Source organism: Biomphalaria glabrata, chromosome 10 (genome assembly GCF_947242115.1).
Source record: "Biomphalaria glabrata chromosome 10, xgBioGlab47.1, whole genome shotgun sequence".
NCBI classification, from domain to species: Eukaryota; Metazoa; Mollusca; class Gastropoda; family Planorbidae; genus Biomphalaria; species Biomphalaria glabrata.
In genome coordinates this window covers 41,273,964-41,295,763 of record NC_074720.1, presented here as the reverse complement: position 1 = coordinate 41,295,763, position 21,800 = coordinate 41,273,964, and the positions used below count along the sequence as shown (strand labels likewise).

The 21,800-nt window shown below is 36.9% G+C and overlaps 2 protein-coding genes across 2 annotated transcripts in view; one reads left to right on the top strand and one right to left on the bottom strand.

Annotated features, from left to right (window-relative positions):
• LOC106079496 (plastin-1-like) overlaps positions 1–6,249 on the top strand; it is a 44,320-nt gene extending 38,071 nt beyond the window's left edge. The window contains exons 10-13 of the mRNA XM_056043324.1: positions 151–252; positions 361–473; positions 2,155–2,292; positions 4,179–6,249. Coding sequence (XP_055899299.1) covers positions 151–252; positions 361–473; positions 2,155–2,292; positions 4,179–4,364 — 539 coding nt within the window. The 3' untranslated portion in view covers positions 4,365–6,249. The remainder of the gene's footprint in view (positions 1–150; positions 253–360; positions 474–2,154; positions 2,293–4,178) is intronic.
• A 2,509-nt stretch (positions 6,250–8,758) lies between these two features.
• LOC106077943 (uncharacterized) lies at positions 8,759–21,437 on the bottom strand. Its single transcript, XM_013238653.2, has 3 exons — positions 20,901–21,437; positions 12,758–12,916; positions 8,759–10,516 (listed from the first exon to the last, which is right to left on the bottom strand). The coding sequence occupies exons 1-3, from the start codon at positions 21,021–21,023 to the stop codon at positions 10,211–10,213; spliced, it is 588 nt and encodes a 195-aa protein (XP_013094107.2). The 5' UTR covers positions 21,024–21,437; the 3' UTR covers positions 8,759–10,210.
• Positions 21,438–21,800: the final 363 nt, after the last annotated feature.

The following is a 21,800-nucleotide window of genomic DNA, read 5'->3' as shown; positions in this document are numbered from 1 at the left end:
GTTGAAACAGTTCTAATCTAAGAGCATGGGTCAAGAAAAGTGTAAACCTAGGAACACAAAACAATAAGACAATACAGAATAGATCTCCATAAATAATCGTTTGGTAACTTAAAGGACTATATTGTTAGTTGTTTAAATTTATTTCACCAGAAAACTGTAATTATGCCTGTGAACTTGGTCACAAGCTGGACTTCTCATTGGTCGGCGTTGGGGGCAAGGACATTCATGACGGCAACCAGACTTTAACATTAGGTAAGTACTCTGTATAATATCCTAGTTCTGCACTGTAGAGAAATGTTTTAACATTGGTGTCAGAAGTTGGTCCATTTAGCTGGCATTCATGTCGACATTGTATTCCAGCTCTTGTGTGGCAGTTAATGAGAGCCTACACTATCTCTGTACTGAGTGGACTGTCTGCAGGCACTAACAACAAGAATGCTGAGAAACTCATTTTGGAATGGGCAAACAATAGAGTGAGTTACATTTCACATCTGTAAAACCTTACTTTCTAGTCTGCCAGATTTTTAAAAAAAATATAGTTCACCCGCATTTTTAATCAAAGTGTTTATGGAATTGAAACTTTTTTAACATTGAGTGAAATTAGCTTTTTTTTTTTTATCTTTTATAAATTGTTACACTGTTAATACAACTATTGTATAATTAGTGAAAGATGGATGATCATTCTGTGAAATAGAAAATAAAGCAAACAAAAAATAACCAGTAATTTGACAAGTGGATTTACTAAAATTAAGTTGTTTTTTTTTGTTGTTGTTTTGTACTATTTTTTCTATAGCACAACTTTCATGCTTATAGCAAGTTCAGAACACTATGGTCCTATCTCGTTTGTGGGACAGGGGGTACCTGGGAGAAGGTCTTCATTGTTGCTTTAGGCGCTCAGTAAACATAACTCTGCTTGCGTCGGGTGTGGAACTTCAAATCCATTTGATAGGTAGCCAGGCCAAGCATATCTAGCCTCTCGGCCATATATCCCAAGTTTATCACAAATGAATCAGCTTTCTCAGAGAATCATCAATATGTTTCTATGGTGTTATTAAAAGTGGCATTCATCTCTCGGCCATGTATCCCAAGTTTATCACCAATGTATCAGCTTTCTCAGAGAATCATCAATATGTTTTTATGGTGTTATTGAAAGTGGCATTCATGAGATGTTCTTTTAAAGTAATCAATCATTCCTTTTTTTTTTTAAATAAATCTTTTTAAATGAGCCAGTGAGAGACACCCACATCATTAGGTCAGAGCCAGCTTAATGTTCCTTTGAACATCCAAATTTCTGCCCCCATTTTCTTACACAAAATATTATAATATTTATCTCTGATTTACCTATCCACTTTCCCTAATTATGATCTATTCTCATTATGCAAATAAATAGGTCATGTTAGTACACTAATTGCTATAATTGGTGTCTTACTTCTTTGATGATTATCTTTTTTTTTTTTTTGATCAGCCTTTCTACCCAACCTTATATTCAACCTTAACTCTTTCACTCCTAACTGACGATACCAACGTTGATTTGACCCTATTAAATTAAATTAATCTTTGGTTTTATAAACTGTAAAATGTGGGCTCTATAAAAGAGGGTATTGCATGCTTCTATAATTTATATATCTAACGTGGCACCTCCTGATTACATATACAAAAGTTATTGAAGTTTAATTACTGAAACACAAATGAGCAAAATGAATGATTCCATCGGAACGAGGAAAATAATTATGGATAGAAAGAGTTTAGCACATTAAGATTTAGGAGGCGCGGTGGCTGAGCGGTAAAGCTCTTGGCTTCTGAACCGGGGGTCCCGGGTTCAAATCCTGGTGAAGACTGGGATTTTTATTTCGGGATCCTTGGGTGCCTCTGAGTCCGCCCAGCTCTAATGGGTACCTGACATTAGTTGGGGGAAAAGTAAAGGCGGTTGGTCGTTGTGCTGGCCACATGACACCCTCGTTAACCGTAGGCCACAGAGTCAGATTACCTTTACATCATCTGCCCTATTGACCACAAGGTCTGAAAGGGGAACTTTACTTTTTTTTTTTTTTTACATTAAGATTTACATGTTGAACCTAGTTTGTTCTTATTAGCAACATTTTGTCACTAGTCGAGTACATAATGAGCCTAATCCATGTTTTATATTCTTCTCAGTTGGACAAGACAGCCAAGTTCACTAGCTTTGGTGATCCAAATTTAGCTGACAGTATCATTCTGATTAAACTGATCGAAAAAATCAAGCCATCTGTTGTCGACTGGAAAGTTGTTTTACAAGATGCACCCACCTATGAGGTCTGTCTAACAGTTGTCTTTTGTTTTTATGCCCAAAGTTGTTTTTTTTTATAAACTAAAATTTGCGTTTTTTATTCATGCAAAATTAGTGAAATAAAAATTTTTTTTTTAAAGCTCCCCCATATGGAAAAGCTGCGATTGGTTTATTCGAATTTGTCTGTCCATCCATTTGGTTAGATGTCAAAAACTTGAAACGATATTAAAATCTTATTTCACCATCACTTGTAGCTTGCCTGGTTAATATGCATGACTAAATGCATGACACGTAGGATGTAATCATCTTCTTCTTTGAAGTAAAGAAAACAAGAAAAAGGTGCAATAACTAGTTTTGGCCTTTTCAAAATATACCTCTTCTCTTTTTTTTTTTTTTTTTATTTTTTTTTTAAACTAAATATGAAATTTTTTTTTTTTTCTTACATACAAAAACACCGTTTGTAAAACAAGATTAAAAGTTGATCTTAATGACAATGATAAGTAATAATAAGAATACTCACAATGATTTGGTGCATGTGAAATGAATGTAATAAAAAAAAATTATTTACAAAGTTCAACATGTATTTTGTAAGCATAAAATATATTCTTAAACAGTGCATTTCTTTATAAAAAAAAAACACAGTTTACACATTTTATGCTCATCCCTCTCAACCTCTTTCAAAATGTTCAAAAGTTAATCTGCAACTTTTGATGTAATCTAGTAATCCACATTTGCAGCATGTAACATGTACATACAACTTCACATACACAAATATAAGCCAATAAACTACCCAGGAAGATCAGAATAAAAATATTTCATATTCCATGTAGCTAGTACCTAGTCCTATTTCTTTGGACTACTTTAAAAAAAAACAATAGTTTGCTTAAATCAGCCAAAATTAAATTAGAACAATTATACATTCAGTTAATCTGGTTAATTGGACCAAATCCAAAAACTACATGCAGTCAAAGTTGTTAAAGGACTAAAATGATAGCTTCTCGATTTGGTCTTATTAGCTGGATTTGACTGTATCATTAAGAGGAATAACTAGATGAACAGATGGATAAACATGATTTTAAGTGGAAAGCGTGGTCGAGAGGCTAAGTGCGCTTGAACTTGGATTGGCTTGGCTACCTATGAAGGGGGGCTCGAGGTTCAACACCCGACTCGAGCAGAGTTGTGTTTACTGTGCCTAAAGGCAGCACGGAAAACCTTCTCCTAGATACCCCTTCCCCCACTGGTCCACACAAGAGATTGGACCTAGTGACCTGAGCATGCTATAATCAATTTTAAGGATCTTTGTTGAAGGGGTATTTCTAATTTCAAAGATTAAATAAGCCTTCGTCTATCCCTTAGTCTGTTGGACCATTGGGGCACTACACAAGATTTGTCGGCTGTCATTCTCCATTCTTTGCTGTCTTTCGCCTAGGATAGAATCACTTTCAATGGCAGGCTCGTCCATTCTTGTCTTTCTCTTCTTCTTTTCCCTGGTACTGTTCCCCGAAAGGAAGGTCTTTGTGAGTCCTGAAGACCTTGTAATATGGCCATAGTGTTTTCTAGAGTAGTTAGCAGGTTATCGTCATGTCCAATTGCTGTAGCAACCCTGTCTCAAATCTTGGATTGTGATCTAATACCTTGGATCCTTCTGTAGCATCCCAATTCCATTGCTAGAGTCCTTCTCTCTAGCTCTGCAGTCAGCGTCCAGGACTCGCAAGCATATTAGAATGTGGCCATGACCAGGGAGCTCGTCAGTCTGACTTAGGTGTCGAGGGCTAAAAGAATTATATCATGTAAAAGCACAGATATTTAGCTTGCGCTTAAATTCATTGCCCTACTTCCATGTTTTTTGGGGGTGTTAATGATATTTGCTTAAAGAAGACCACACAAATATAACCTTTTTCTTTTTTTGCAGGATAAACTGGCTAATGCCAGGTATGCCATCGGCATTGCCAGAAAGGCTGGAGCCAAAGTGTACGCCCTCCCCGAGGATATTGTCGAAGTCAAGCAGAAGATGGTGATGACAATCTTTGCCTGCCTCATGGCCCGGGATCTCAGTCAGAACGGCCAGGCTGTGACAGACTCCATGCAGGCCAAGTAGAACGCTGTAGTCAATAGAGTTGAGTGTAGCTATGGAAGTGGATGGTAGAAACACAAGTACAAAGAGTGGCTCGATGTGAATCTTGCAAATGACATTTAGTCTGAGTACTAACTATTTATACATACATTTATACATATATAAATATAAGCCAATCCTCGGAGTGAACAAAGTTCGAATGGTCCTCACAACTATTTTTAGGTTTTTGAAATTATTTGTAGAACGTTTACAGTTGATGTTCATCTGGGGTGTAAGTCTGCTGGGTTTTTATTGGGTTTTTTTTTTTTTGCCAAATGCTGTTGTTGTTTTTTTTTATCTTATATACACATAGCCCAATTTCCTTAGCATGTATATTTTTTAGTGACCAAAACTTGGAGCAAACATATTTTACATAAAGGGAACAAATTTGTAAAATAAACAATTTTTTATGTGTATTTTGTTTCAAATTTTGATGTAAGCACACCTAAGCCTGTTTTTTGTTTTTTTATGGCATTTTATTCCAGAAAATGTTTTTGTAGGAATCTTTGTACACTCTGACACCAATTTATGAAGTCACTTTCAAACATTCCTGTCAATTTGTTTTGTTTCCTTGAGGTACATGATCCATGTTTTAAGGTTTGCTGATACAGACTTCCCATTAGACACCATACATTTTATTTTTAAATTGTAGGAATTTCATTTTTTTTTTTTTGGACTGGTTTCATTCAAGTAGACAACAATTGTTTTGTCGATATCTTAACTAGACAATTTTATTGGCGTATGACATTGGTTGAATGTAATGTGCACAATTTTTGTGACAACAGCTTTATCTGTTACAATTCTGTTATTTTTTTTTTTTCCCTTATGTAAACTGTGGTATCATCAAGGCCATAATAAAAAAAAAGGTCGAAAGGTTATGCCATATATTTTTGTTACAAAACTTTTTAAAAAATTTGGTCGTGGTTCTGAGTCACGAGTGTCGCTTGCTGCTTTACAACTGAATAAGGGACCAGACTGTACAAACAATTATTATATATAATTACTTTTTTTAAAAATAAAAGTACATATCCTAAATAAAAATACTGGACTGTTAAATACATCTAATTAAGCTTATGTTTTCTCTTTGACAATATTTTTTTATTTGAAATGTAAAATGTTGATATCTTACACACACACAAAGCCCCCCAACCCCCACCCTTCACGGGGGGCCACAAGTCCCTCCCTGTTCTTGCATCCTCCGCCAAACAAACAGCCCCGCTGGTTCAGATTAATGATTAGCATATTCTATGAGCCTTTAATTTTTTTTATATTTTAAAAAATCAACAGCACGCCTTACTTATAGTCTTGCGTACGTTAGCAATTATTTTGTACCGTTTCCCATCATTGTTGGCAAATCTAAATGTTTTATCGGTGGCCTTCAGTTCACGCTGCACTGACATATATACATGTTAGACTGTTCCATCTTCCAGTCGCAGCTTATCATCCTCATCATTTTATTTATTCTCATGTCAGAAAAACGTAGTTTCCGTTGTAGATGGCCGAGGCTATGTAGAGTGTAACTAATACAAGAGCTTTAAAACTGAAAAAAAAAAATCATATTTGCCTAATAATAAAGCTCAGTTCATGCAACTTATTGTTTTATTGATTTAGTCTTTTTTTTTTTTTTTAGGAGAGGATAGATTAATATCCACTGTTTGGAACTTTAAAAGATTTAGTATTTTTTTTTCCAAAAAGGATGAACTACAATTTGATAGTGGCAGAAGTTGGTGTTAGGGAGAGGGCTCAACATGTTGTTGAGTTAAAAGGCTTGTGTTTTTAATGTTTTTTTTTAATGCTATGACTTTGTTGTGTAGGCTCTATGTTATTGTATTTTGGAATAAACTTAATAAAACTACTCTTTATATAAAGACTGAAGAGTTACTGTAGTGTATCATTAGTAGGTTTACGTAGAAACCAGTAGTGTTACTAAGATTTGTGTTCCTTGGGTAGGCTCGATAGGTTGTGTACAAGGCTTGGACAGGTTGTGTACAAGGTAATGGTTAGTTGCTCTTAGAGCTTTGATCACATTAATTAATGACCTGATAATAAGTGTGTCATATTTAACACTTGACCAATAGCCATAACAGGTATCAAAATACTTATCAGAGCTTGATGTTGGAAACATATCTTTTATCAAGCTGGATAGTATATGTGCTTATCAAAACTTGATAGAGTTTGAGCTACCATTCTCAACTTTTGGTCTACAGTTGATTTCCAAGCTGTCTTTACAGAATAGCCAAGGCACATTCCTCATCCCATATGCTAGGACAAATTTGTACAAATACTCCTTCTTCCCTAGTGCTATTAGAGCATGGAATGGGTTGCCTGAGCTAGCCAGGAAAACAAGTGACTTGGCAGAATTTAAGTCATTGGTTAATATGCATGACTAAATGCATGACACGTAGGACGTAATCATCTTCTTTTTTGAAGTAACGTCTGTATTATATAAGAAGATAACGTGTCTAGTCCCAGGTTCCCATCACATAACACTCCTAGCACTGCATGAAGCTGGAGGCTTTCCAAGGGAAGTAACTTAGGAAGAGTGTACATTTCATGCATTTATTTTAAATATACACTGCACCTCAAGTAAGCATTAATGGCCAATCACTAGAAATTGTTGATCACTTTTGTTACCTTGGCTCCATAATATCCAACATCACTTTACTGGATAAAGACATAAACAACAGGATAGCCAAGGCAATGGCCACCATGTCACGGTTGCAGAAAAGAGTCTGGGACAACATATTGCTGACTAGCAGTACTAAAGTCCTAGTCTACCGGACCTGTGTGTTGAGCACCTTGCTGTACGGAAGTGAAACATGGTCAACCTAATCAGGGCAGGAAAAAAAGCTGAATGTCTTCCACATCCGATGCCTAAGGTGGATCTTTAATATAAGGTGGCAAGATAAGATAATTAATGTGGAAGTGCTACAAAGAGCAGGGTGCCAGGACATCCGCTCTGTTATCAGCAGCAGACGCCTTGGCTGGCTTGGCCACGTTCGTAGAATGCCAGTAGGTCGACTTCCACAGGACATCCTGTATGGCGATCTAATAGAAGGCAGGAGAGCCGCTGGTCGTCCACTTTTACGTTATACGGATGTAAGCAAACGCGACTTGAAGCTCTTCAAAATCGACACTGGCAACTGGGAAGAGGTGGCACTGGACAGATCCACATGGAGAGAGAGCATAAAGGAAGGGTCACAGATTGCAGATGTCATACACAACAGAAGCAGAAAGAAGGGTGAAAATGCAACGGCGCCTGGTGATTACATATGCCCAACCTTTGAACGCAGCTGTGTATCAAGGATTGGCCTCTTTAGTCACACAAGAAGTTGCAAAGGGAAAAGATCGTCTCTCGAGACGTAAAATGCCAGACAGATTTTAAATAATAATTTTCTCTCGTATAGAGGTACTTCCTAATCCCCTAGCCAGCAGCAGGAACGTTTCTGTAAATGTAAAACTGATTTTGTTGAAAGCATCTATTGCAAATCAAAAGAATAGCATCGCCAATTCACAACATCGTTGATTTTTACCCCCAAAAATATGATAGATAGAAATATGGATAGTTAAATGAAATATAGATAAATGAGATCTGTAATTTTTTTTCGGGGGGATGGGGGGGGGGGGATGAGATAATTTAGTTACCAGAAGAAGAACTTTGTCCTGTATTGGAGATTTACTCGATAGACTCAACACTGTTGGGGGGGGGGGGGCGGGGCGCTAAATTGAACTTGAATAGTGCCAACTAAATAACAGGCTAAGTCCATAGGGCTACATTAAGATAGGGTTTTATTGGTTCACACAAATGGAAATTCAATTGGACTACAAGTGTCCATCTCAGTGTTACTACCTCTACTAGCAGACCGGGAATGTTAGTCGGCCATGAAGTCGGTCCTGGTGGAGTCTTCAAGTGAATGTACGAGTCCAGGAAGAGATAGAGACAGTAGAGTTTAGTACGGTGATGTACAGTGTAACATTTTTAGTTGTTGATGTGTTACCAATGGTCTAGTATTGGCTGTTATCTATTCATTAAAGTACCAGATTATTTGGAACTCTTTGTTATCAAGTTCTTGATTTGCTGTGTGTTGAGCAGTTGTTTACAGAACGCCTGATTAGGAGAGAGAAGATCGTAACGACACAGTGCTATTGTTCCTTTTTACCACCCAGAGTGTTGACTTGTAAATGTACCGATTCGTCTTCTTTTCTTGGTATCTAACACCCTGCATTTTTCTGTAGCATTTACTCTTAAAAGCTTGGCATTCTTCTTTCAGCGTTCAGTGTCCAACTTTCACAACCATACAGGAGTAGAGAGATCGCCTAAAACGCTTTACCAGTAACTAAAAGTATTCAAATTCAATAACGAAAAAAAAGAATCACAATAAATGCAAATATGTGAAGTTTATTAAAAAAAACAGACACAACAATGAAGAACGTAATAATATTAACCCTTGCGTTCACTGCACTCCAAAGAGCCACGATCTTCACAAACAAAAACAAGTATAATACATATTCATGACCTGGGAGGTCAAGGTTAGTTAGGTAAACACACGCATATCAATTATTGCATACGAACAAATACAACATAGAATTACTTTTAGTACGTCACTACAGATTGGGCCAATCCAAACGCAGTTTAAAATAATATCAGTCAATCAAATATCATTTGGTTTTGAGCTTTCTGCATATTGTGTTTGTAGTGACATCAAAGATGCTTAGAAGGTTCCAGAGGAAGTAGCAGTATCTGAGAATGAAAGTTCATTGCTTTCTTTATGCAGTTCAGTGTTATTGCCAACTTGCACAGTGCCCCGACATTATAAAGTCCACGTCTGCTAGCAACAATTTATTTACATAAGTTTGATTAAAACGTGACTCAATTAGAGATTTCCATACATTAAGGCCAATTCATACATAGAACGGGTGATGTGCCTGTTGTACAAATAACTGAACAAATCTTTACAAATAATACAAATGAATATAGCTGGTTGCTTCGATGTATTTTGTTGAGCTGGGCGCTATACACACTGTCTTAGTTTAGGCTGCAGTATTTTGGTAGCAGTATTTAGGCTGCAGTATTAAGCAGCACTATTTTGGCTGTAGAATTTAGGCTGCAGTATTTATGCAGCAGTATTTAGGATACAGTAAAGGCGGCAGTATTAAAGCTGCAGTATTTAGGCTACTTACAAGCTCTTGATACGGCGTCTCAATTGGATGTATTCAGAATTGTTGTTATTTTCCATTTCTGAACACCACATATTTGAATAATGTATTATATCAAGATGCATCACAATCACGTTCTATTAAGTATGTTAGGTTCATGCGTTGCAAATGTTAGTAGTATTTCATTCTAGCCCTCAGAAATTAAAGAAAATAATATTCATAAATATCTTTCATTAGAAGTTATGAATTCATATTATCAGAAACTCATATAAGAAATTTGAAGAGTCTATGTAGTATGTTATGTAAACAAATCATATCAAACAAGACTATAATGAACGTCCGCTGACACCATCAATTATTTCACATGTACACTATGAGTTAATCATCCAGTGCCGGATTTACGTAAGTGGAGGCCGGAGCATGATTTTTAAGGTAATCAAATGTTGAAGACGCCACGTCTGAAAACATTTATAGCAGCTTAAAACTGAGACATTTATAAAGCCCTTTTCCCTTAAGGTTGAGGCCTTGGACAGCAGTCTACACTGCCTCAAATCCAGTTACGAAACAATGTATCAACATTTTGAAGTTGGAGCTTGCCCAAAAGGCCGAGTGGTCAATAGGTCGAAGACGTCACGCCTGAAAACTTTTAGACCAGTTTAAAAATGAGACATTTGTTAGCCCCTTCTCCAAGGTCGACTACTTTCTTTCATCAATCTCTTCATCTGCTTCAGAGCCTCCCAGACCCCAGCACCCGTGAAGGCAGACGTTCCCTGGATCAACCAGCGCCTGTCCTTGATGCTGGCCAGCTCCAGTCGGTCCACCAGCACACTGATGTCCAGGGCATCGGCAAAGTCCTGCTTGTTCGCCAGAATCACAACAGGCACATCCTTAAGATACGGGCTGCGGAGAATATTCTCGAGCGTATTTTTCACTTCCAGTAACCTAGCCTCGTTTGTGCTGTCAAGGACGAATAGAATTCCCTAGCAGATAAAAAAAAATATGCATATTGAGATTAACCAAAAAATGACAGTGAAAAAAAAATAATTATAGCACAGAAAATGACGAAATGGAATTATGACAAATAACATATTATACATGGAGGAAAATCCACAACTAAAAAGCTTTTTGGCGTATCCGGTGTAACATATTTTACGTGTTTCGAATATTCCCTCAGAGTTGTATATAATTTACTTCCTAGTCCAAACCTCCAGCAGGACGATGGGGGATGGGAGCGGGCGGGCTTGAATCCGTGACCATTGATAAGTCAGAACAACAGTCCAGAGGGCAAACCGCACGACCAGGAAGCCATTCAGTGTACAGAATACAGAATTATTGATAAGTAACTTATTTTGGAACCTTATTACAATATTTGTTGGTGCACTTTCCAGTACAGAAGGATCAAATATAAGAGATTTTTCACTTTGTATCACAAAGTAATTTTTTACTGTTTCCTTGGCAACCATGATCTTTCAATATGGTGTCGGATTAGTTTAAAATTTTGCCCCTTTTTTTCTCGTACTGAATTGTATTACTTAAACGGGATCTCTACAAATAAATTATCACTAACTTTAGAAGCCTTCAGCATAGAAGACTTGAACGTAAAGTAGCAATCATACATAAATCACTGAGCCATAATCTTCAAATACACAAACAAAAGCCAATGAAGTACTCAGAAAGACACAAAGATAAAGGCAAATTCTTTATTCCATTTGCTAGAACAAATTTGTACAAATGCTACATCTTCCATTTAGAGCATGAAATGGGTTGCCTGAGCCAGCCAGGAAAAAACAGTGACTTTGCAGAATTTAAATAATTGATTAACATGCATGACTAGATTGACAGAGGAACACGCGTAGAACTTAATCATCTTCTTTTTTTCAAGTAACGTCTGTATTTTATAAGATAAGATTACATTTTTGTGTAAAAATCACAAATGCCTATTATAAGCTATCCCGACAAGATCAACGTCTAATCTTTCGACTCAGGACCGGACACAACAGAATGAGACAACATATGTACCGGAAGCTCAAAATTGGAACCAGTGAAATCAGCCCATGTGGAGTGTCACCAGAGAATGTTGACCTTGTCCTTAAAAACTGCCCTCTTTACCAAAAGGTCCGTACAATACAATGCTCCCAAAATAACCCGATAGAAAAAAAAACTATATGGAGAGCTCCCTGATTTGGAAACCACTGGACAGTTTATCTCACATATTGGTCTAGTCATCTGAATGCTCCAACATAACAATGACAACAAAGAAGAAAGAAGAAGGCGAGTAGTCTTGCTCAAGGGTTCTACAAAACTCTTAGACGGAGAAAGATTTATCAAGTAGAAAATTCCATTCTGATTCTACTTTGTCAACTTTTTATAGGACGCATTTTCAAAATGGCGCCATTTCATGTGTTAACTCTTTCTCTCCGTAATTATTTTTCCACGTTTTGAAGGAATTCTTCATTTTGCTCATTACTATTTCACTACCCCTGTTATGATTGGGCTTCAATAGCTTTGTTGTTTGTTATCAGAAAATGTTGTATTTGGTATAGAATTAAAGGGAAATGCATGCTCTTTTTATTTAATTCAAAGTCAAGTTTAAAAAATTAATCATTAATTTAATTTAATGAGGTCAAAATCAACGATGGTATCGTCGATTAGAAGACAAAGAGTTAAGCAGTCTGGGATGTGTGGTTGAGAAGTCAAAAACCACTTAGCTACGACTTGGCTAACAAGGGGGCTTGAGTTCGAATCCTGACTCCAGCAGAGTTGTTTTTTGCTAAGCGCCTAAAGGCAGCACGAAAACCCCCTCCCAGATACCCCCTCCCCTCCCCCCCATCCACTGGACCACAAAAGAGATTGGACCATAGCGCGCTGAGTATGCTATAAGCATGAAAGTAGCGCTATATAAAAACAATTAAAAAACAACAACCTAACTCTATGTCAATTAAATTCCTCGGTCGCCGTCAATGACAATGACGTATAATGTCTTTCACAGACAACAGTGTCTGTAGTCAATTCTTCTTGCTACTTGTTCATCTTTAAAAATCCTGAAAGTGACGTCGAAAAAACACGTCTTTTTTTAATTATATTGAAACGTCTTCGATCGTTATCTAACTATAAAATTACTCGAGATTTTCCCCAAAAACCATAATATTGCTAAAAATAAACGCATTGAACTAAGTCATTGTGACATTGTTTTGAGTTGAAGGTCGCAGCACTGTACTCACATCCGTGTTTTCGAAGTAGTTCTTCCAAAACGGGCGAAGTTTCTCCTGGCCTCCTACGTCCCACAGGGTGAAGCGGACGTTTCGGGTCACCTTGACTTTCTCCACGTTGAAGCCCAGTGTGGATATGGCCGAGCCGACCACATAGTCTGGCACGGACATCTGAAAGTCAACCAAGCGTGGGCATTTATTACAACAGTAGGCCTATCTAAGTCATATTTTAGTCAAACGTACACACACAAGTAAAACAAAAAAACAGAAGCTTGCAGACCTGGACAGTAAATTCAAGACCAGAAAAGAGTAGGCTCTAATGAAAAAAACCGGTGGGAATCCCTAGCATGCTGCTCACCCTTTTTTTTGTTAAGATATTGAGACCCTGTGGAAATCGGCAGTTAGGAACCCATGAATACAAACTAAGAGGCCCCCCCCCCTTATTGGGATACCCACCTTACAGCAAGATGACTTGGACGGAACGCTTAATTAACTTTTTACAAAGCTTGTATCAACTCACTCTGTCTGTCTGTTTGTGACGCTATTTCTCCCACTTCCCATTCTCGAATCGAAATGAAACTTAACACAAATATTCAATGTAGATAACAAAACATCAATCAATAACAAAAATTAATCAGTTAATTAATTAGTGGTAATAAATTACTTTGTTTGATTTCGAAACAAAAAGAAATAAATTTTACAGCATTGATATATATATATATATATATATATATATATATATATATATATATATATATATATATATATATATATATATATATATATATATATATATATATATATATCAGTAAATGTGGAGTTCTTCCATTTTTAAAAAAGGAATTTAAAAAAATACTTTGCTTGTTCTAGATGCAGCCTAATATTTCCTGCATTCAAGCTGAAGAAAAGGGATGACCATTGGTGTACGGAGTTGTTTTTTGTTTTTTTTATTGAAAAATTTTGATCTGTAAGAGCTAAGACTTGAAGCTTAAGTGAAATCAAACACATAAAAATAACGGCACGAGATTCCTGCAATGTTCCGCTTAGCATTCGTGTAGTGTGAGCCGACTGTGAGCCGACTGTGAGGACTGTGAGCCGACCGCAGCCAGATGGTTTGACCACCTCTGTTCGTTCGTTCCTTCAGAGTTGAAGATAATTTACTTCCTAGTCCAAACCTCCCACAGGACGACGGGGGATGGAAGCGGGCAGAATTTGAACCTGGGACCATCGATAAATCTGAACAACAGTCCCATGTTTTTTTTCGCTGTCCATAGCTTTCTTGGTCACCATCTCTCTCCACGTAGTGCGGTCTAGGGCTATGTCTTCCCAATGGTCAGTATCAATGTTCACCGCTTTGAGGTCCCGCTTTATTAAATCCACGTACGACCAGCCATCCTTGGTCCTGTGGCGCGAGCTGAGCAAAGTCATTCAGTGACTCAGCCTCTTTTTTGGCTTTACCGTTTACTCAAAGTTCTCTCCATCCCCCCCCCCCCCCAACTTCGCTTTAAGCCCTCCTCACATCTTATCTTTTTTAGATTTCTTAGGATTAGTTTGTCATTTTAGCTCTTGTGTCTAAGTTTGTAATGTTATCACAGCGCCTTGAGCGGTTGAGCCTACATTTTGTTTGTTAACAGAATTTTATAAAATAAAATTATTATTATTATTATTATCTTCCATTGGCGCAAGTCTGTATCTTTTGATTTAAAAAAATAAATCGCTAGCCTCCTTAAGCTAGCTCCTGTGAGATCCAACACGTTAACACACTCGTCAAGTCCGGGCCTATGGCTAGTACATAAAGAGTGTTAACCCCTTAAGTGCCAAACAAGGACAAGCATTGTATAGATCAGTGATTCCCAAAGTGGTCTGTATAGACCCCCAGGCGTCTACGAAGACTTCCAAGGGGTCTACGAAAGTGAAAAAGTAAATTGGGGGTCTGTGAGATGGGCACGGGGGGTCTATGATAATGAATATCATTTCTGCAGGTCATGATTTGAACTTTGTTATCCCGTTAATGGAATTATTTTATACACACACTTATGATTTGTACCTTACTAAATGGCTCGAATGAAAAAAATTGTTGTATGTAATTTAATAACTCTATTTGAATAGCTTAATTTTGTCATGTTGTAACTTGAACTAGAAGAAATGTAGACTGTACAGCGTTGAGTATTGGAAATTGGAGTTCATTCCTTCCTAGTCAAACAAACAATTGTTAATGTGCCTTTTTTTATGACGCTATAAAGCCAGTTAAGCTGGAGGATCATTTGAGACGATGCCACCCTGATAATAAAGATAAAGGTTTGAAAAACTTTCGAACACTCAAAGATAAAGTTTAGAATAGTCCCACAAAATCTCGATCGACGTACTATAGTAGGATGACTTATGCTGCTTCTTTTACTTATTATTATTTTGGAGGATACAGTTGACTAGACCATATAACTAGACCAGTCTCTGTGATGAACTGCACAGTGGTTTCCAGATTAGGCAGCTCTCCATAGAGTTTCTCGTCTACGATGGTGTTTTGGGGCCAGTGTCTTATTCGAGCCTTTTGATGAAGAATACTGGGCATAGACAGTATTTTTCGGTGAGACTCCACAATGGCTAGTTCAAATTTTCAGCTTCAGAAACATGTGTTGTCTCATTCTGTTGTGTCTGGTTCTTATGTGAAAAATTAATCGTTGATCGTAGGGGGATAGTTTATAAAAGGCGTCATCCTTCTTGTAATTCGGATGAGAGCTTGTCCATTTCTCGTTTTTGTCTATTCACTATTAGTTTCTTCATTTGTATTTGTTCCTTTACACTTGGCAAGTGTGTCAACCTTCTCATTTTCTTCTATTTCAATAAGTGCTGGTACCCATTGGAGAAGTTTTTTTGCTGTTGTTATTGAGCTGTACTGAGTAGTTTCACACAGAAGAAATCAGAGTTTTCCAAGCTTTGGGGTACTCCTTTTGCATCGGTCAGAAAAACAATCTGACTGTTTGGCAAACTAGGGTAATTTGCTAGCATGGTAGATGCTAGTTCCAGTGCTCCCATTTCTGCTCTGTGGCTATAAGAGACCTCACCAGTTGCAATGGACATGATTTCTTAATTTTTCTCCATTGATACCTTTGTTGAGTATTCCAGCTCCTTCGTTTGTGGTGGCTTTTTGAGATCAACTCTGATCCAATGGTTGTTAGGGCAATACATTTATAGAAGAGAATTCACTAATTTCTTGACCTCTGTAAGATTGCAGTGAAGATTTTCTTCCTTCTTGTGTAATTTTTTGCAAACAACATATTTCTCCAAAATGACATATTTCTCTATACAGCTGAGCGTGAGCTGGCTGAGTCAACTTTATATAGTACTGGAATATTTCTATTGGCATATGTTCGATTTATTATAGATAAAAGAAAATCTACAAAAAAACAAAAACAAAAAAAAACTTTGTTTCTTGTGAAAACATATACAATGATACTTAGGGCAAATTAATATTTAATATTGGGAAGGACAACTTCATAGAATAACAAATCCTTAAATGAAACCTCCTCTCCGAAGCGAGGAAGCTTGCAAACCCCTTATAACAAAACGTTTCCAGTCTGCTTGTTCATTCTATGTAATACGTAGGAACTATTAGTTTGGTTTAAATCTGAATTTTATCAATATAAACAACTGGAAATGTAGCTTTAAATTACTTTTTACTATTCGACTTACTGGTTAGAAATTAGTTATAAAAACGTAAAATTTGAAGCTAATGAATTCTCAATAATAAAACACCGTATAACTAAAGCAGGGGGCCTTCCGAAAACTGGAAAGCATGGCAAGAGGTCTAGGATACAAAAAAAGTCTGGGAACCACTGGTATAGATCTATAACTAGGTCACGTCTGCAAAGCGGCTTATTGTTGTCAAAGTCTTAAAAGTGCGTTATGACAACGACTTACATGGTATTGAATAGAAAACAACAAAAGGGGGCAGATGATGTAAAGGTCATCTGTTTCTATGACTCCTGTTAACGAAGGTGTCACGTGGGCATCACTGCTCAATTTGATAAGATACAATAAAACGACTATTCTCAGCAGGAAAGTTTAAGAATGCAAAAAGATCTATTCAAAATAAAACTGTTGTAGTGATGCACTTTTACAAACAGGGGCATGTAATTTCCTGTAGTTTTAAAAAATCGAAATTAGATTTAAACAATATTTTTTTTAAAAGTGTTTTTATCGAAGTCGCGCATAAAATCTCAAATTGTGGGCTGCCTGGTCATGTGGCTTGCGCTTTGGACTGATGTTTCGGGGTTCCAACCCTGCCCGCTTCCTGCCTCTGCAGTCCTGCTTGGGGTCTGGGCAAGGGAGGTGATACTCTTCATTTGTGGAGGAACGTCTTTTCATTGGAACTAATCTGGACTTATAAACTCAGCTCACAAGTCAGCTCAGAGAACAAGCAAGATGTAAAAAAAAAATCCTTTAAAAAAAAAAAACGTATCTAAAGGGGAAGAACTATATCTATCAATAATGTACACGTTTTTTCCCTTATTCGATCTCAAACAAAATAATTAATTATCAATCTATAATTGACTAATTGGGTATTTTAAAAAATTGATTCGTGTTTTGTTAGATACAATAAGGAATTGTTTCAAGTATCAACTTGATCGGAGAATGCGTGAGGGAGAAATAGCGTTAAAAATCGTTTTTAGGGGAATAAACCCAACACATTTAGCCATATATGTGAATACTGAAGGATTAGTTTCCTTTGTCGGTATCAAACAAAATAATTAATTACCAGTAATTAATAGACTAATTGGTTGCTTTTTTAAAATTGATTAATGTCTTGTCTGTGCCAATGAATAATTGTGCGAAGTTTCAACTTGATCCGAGAATGGGTGTGGAAGAAATAACGTGTACACACTTTTTACCAGACAGAGTTGATATAAGCTTTGTAAAAATGTTTTATTATCTATGTCAATGGCCTCCTTCAGTCGTAAAGCTCACGTATCAGTTCCCCATCTCCACAAAGCTGGTGTATCCAAAAGAAAGGCAAGTGCCGATACAGTTTTGAGTCAGCGGCGTCGCAGGCTCTACCTTGGTGTAGCGCTGGGTGCTGCAAACTGCCTTAGGATCGCCGGCTCCTGATTTTTCCTCAGGGTTGACTCCCGAAGTCTTTCCCAAGTTTGTGTATAGCTTTAAGGCAAAAGAGGTTTAAATTCAGAGTTTCCTTCTCCTAGGTATATAGCCAGCCAAGGGAAACTATCCTCTCCTGCCCAAAACTTACTGGTTTAGGAGCCAGTTACTCGCATTCCCCCCCCCCCCCCCCCCATCTGTCAGTGATAATACAGGTAATTGCAAAACAGTTGACTATAATAATTTGAAACCTAAGCTTTGAGTTACATGTCCCGAACTAAACCCAGATCAACCGAGTTTTTAATGTCACTTACTATCCAAAGAAATGGACGAACATGTACCAGAAACAAAAAAAAATATATTCATGAAACCCTCGTCAACAAACAGTCAAACTTTAACACACAAACATGTCAATGCTTTTATTTACATGCAGACAGACACCTGTCTAGTTTAAAACAAAAACAACTTTCTTTTTGTTTGTTTTGTCAAAGAAATAAAAAGTTCATATTAAGAAAAACTCTACACGGATCTAGATAGATCACAACAGGGCCAGACTAACCTATTATGCAATCGAGAATTTCAGAGTTAAAATTAGATCACACTTGTTATCACTAGAAAGATCCTGTTTGGAGAAATGTAGATCTGATTGTTATTGGCAGGGCCAGTCGGATCAGGAAGCAATATGTCGAGTATCACTTGTAAAAGTATCTTTAAGTCACCATGTAATATTAGATCTACATATAAAGTTTTTAGATTTTATAGTCTTAAGTTGTTGTCGTCCTTGTTATTGTTATTGTTAGGGTAGCAGGTAACTAAGTACAGTAGAATGTTGTTTGAATAGCAGGTACTAAGTACAGTAGAACTTTGTTTGAATAGCAAGTACTAAGTACAGTAGAATGTTGTTTGAATAGCAGGTACTAAGTACAGTAGAATTTTGTTTAGATAGCAGGTACTAAGTACAGTAGAATGTTGTTTGAATAGCAGGTAACTAAGTACAGTAGAATGTTGTTTGAATAGCAGGTAACTAAGTACAGTAGAATGTTGTTTGAATAGCAGGTAACTAAGTACAGTAGAATGTTGTTTGAATAGCAGGTACTAAGTACAGTAGAATGTTGTTTAGATAGCAGGTAACTAAGTACAGTAGAATGTTGTTTGAATAGCAGGTACTAAGTACAGTAGAATGTTGTTTGAATAGCAGGTACTAAGTACAGTAGAATTTTGTTTGAATAGCAGGTACTAAGTACAGTAGAATTTTGTTTAGATAGCAGGTAACTAAGTACAGTAGAATGTTGTTTGAATAGCAGGTAACTAAGTACAGTAGAATGTTGTTTGAATAGCAGGTAACTAAGTACAGAAGAATGTTGTTTGAATAGCAGGTAACTAAGTACAGTAGAATGTTGTTTGAATAGCAGGTACTAAGTACAGTAGAATGTTGTTTGAATAGCAGGTACTAAGTACAGTAGAATGTTGTTTGATTAGCAGGTACTAAGTACAGTAGAATGTTGTTTAGATAGCAGGTAACTAAGTACAGTAGAATGTTGTTTGAATAGCAGGTACTAAGTACAGTAGAATGTTGTTTGAATAGCAGGTACTAAGTACAGTAGAATGTTGTTTAGATAGCAGGTAACTAAGTCGGCCTACAGTAATACTCAGAAAGAAACAAAGATAAAGGCACATTCCTTGTTTCATATGCAAGGACAAATTTGTACAAATGCTCCTTCTTCCCTAGCGCTATTTGAGCATGGACCAAGCCAGGAAAACCCCTGCCTTGCAGAATTTAAGTCATTGGTTAACATGCGCGTACGTAATCATCTTTTTGTTTTTTTGAATTAACGTCTGTATTTATAAGATAAGATAGGAGTGGTTATTATTAACTATACCGAGTTTTAAAGTAAATGTCACTACTCACTATTGTCTTCAATTTTGAGCTTAACCTTTATTCTTGAATGTAAAAAAAAAATGTTTCTTTAACTCTTTCTCTCCGTAATTATTTATCACATTCTGGTGGAATCAACGCTGGTATCGTCAGTTAGGAGAGAAAGAGTTAATTTCATATAAACGGAAAGTGTTAATTATCATCTGATGATTCTGAGTTACACATCTACCTTGCTCCTATAGCATGCTTAGTACGATATGGGCCAATCTCTGCTGTGGACATGTGGGATATGAAGGTATTTGGGAGAAGGTGCCTGCCAGGTCGTGTGGTGAGCGCTTCGGACTGTCGTCTCGAAAGTCCCGAGTTTGAACTTTGCCCACCGCCATCTTCTACCGTCCTGCAGGAGTTTTGGACTATGACGTAATAATCTTTATTTCTGAAAGGTTGCTCGAAAGTCTCAAACCAAATAAAGTTTTTTTCACGCTACAAGTTTGAAACTCTCAAACCAAATTAAGTTTTTACCGCTACAAGTTTTCCCGATACATGTTTGAATACGCATACACCTACGCATAATAAGTGAAAATTGAGAGTTTGTATTAGAAAATAAATTCGTATTTACATTTTATTCATTCTTTACTTCGCACAGAATTACTACACGAGTCTTGTCAATAGCAGGAATTAACAAATGTTTCAATCTATCTACGAGAATTGTTGATCTCAAGTAATTCTTCATTAGTTTGAGGCGCGAGAAGCTTCTTTCACCAGATTCCACCATTACGGGTATTGCATAATGCCGTTTTTTTTTTATCGAGCCTTGGATTTGCGTTTTCCATATTGAATGACAATTTTGGTCTATATATTTCATGAAATTTGTATGAGTTTTCAAGAGATTTTAATAATGTCCGGTAATTGGAGGGACTTTTTCGTATATTTTGCAATTTCAGGAGCTCCTGGTAAATCAGGAGGACGCGGGAAATCTGTTATAGGTTATAAAATGGTTTAATTTAATCATTTACACCTCGCATTAGCTCGGGTCCTAAGAAAGTGCGGGGCTTATGCTACACTATGGGTCTACTAGTTTGTTTAAATCCATTAAGAATCTTTATAAAAAAAAAGATTACAAAAACACATACATTACATTTGCACTACAAATATAATTTTAAAATGTAGCGATTAGTTACTGACCTTAAAAAGTAGCGATGTTTTTCCAGCACCATCTATCCCCAACATGAGAATCCTTGCTTTTTTTCCTCGCCTGAGTATATTACTGGCCACGACTTTATTTAGTGTGTACTGGACATTGCCCATTGTGACGACCAACCAATCACCAAACTATTTATTTCTCTCTCTCCTCGCCGCTTACCTTGAATAAAATTGAAAACGAGGCTGCTCTAAGCAGACGATATCCTTCGTAGAGAATACAAAACCAGTAAGATGTCTAGCTTATACTTAAAAGACACTACAAAAGTATCGCTGACTCTCATCTGTCAGTTTTAAAAAATGAACACAAGATTGATAAATAGTTGATGACATTTCCCCCAGAATTGTACAATCACTCTTCTGTTCTTCCCATCCGGTAAATACGCAGCGATTTAGATTCGAGATTACAATTCGAAACAGCAAACTGATAAACCAGCGTGCAAGACAGATCGGGCAAATGGAAGAACTAACTAGAGCAGACAAGCGAGTCACAGGACTGCTCACACACAGTATGACACGCACTACTCAGCCGGCTCACTTATATAGACACTGTCACTTTGGCTACTCATTAGCAGTACTTAAGAATGGTGAGCGTAAGGTCAAGGCCGTGAGTACGGTTTTCAAAAAGTAAGATGATTATCGAACCGTTTTCCCTGTTCTAAGTTTAGTAACAAAGAGCAGAGGATACGAGAAGTTTTTAAAAGTGATCTTCAGAATTCCCCCTCGAAATCTTCTCAATAACATTATGACATTTACATGACATATGACTTGAAGAAACAGAGGTTACATCTTTACTTCCTGCTTACTTTTCTTCCAATCTAGAAAGTTATTTTTGACTGTTTGTATTTAATGGCTAAAAAAAAAATAATTTTCCGATCTTCGAAG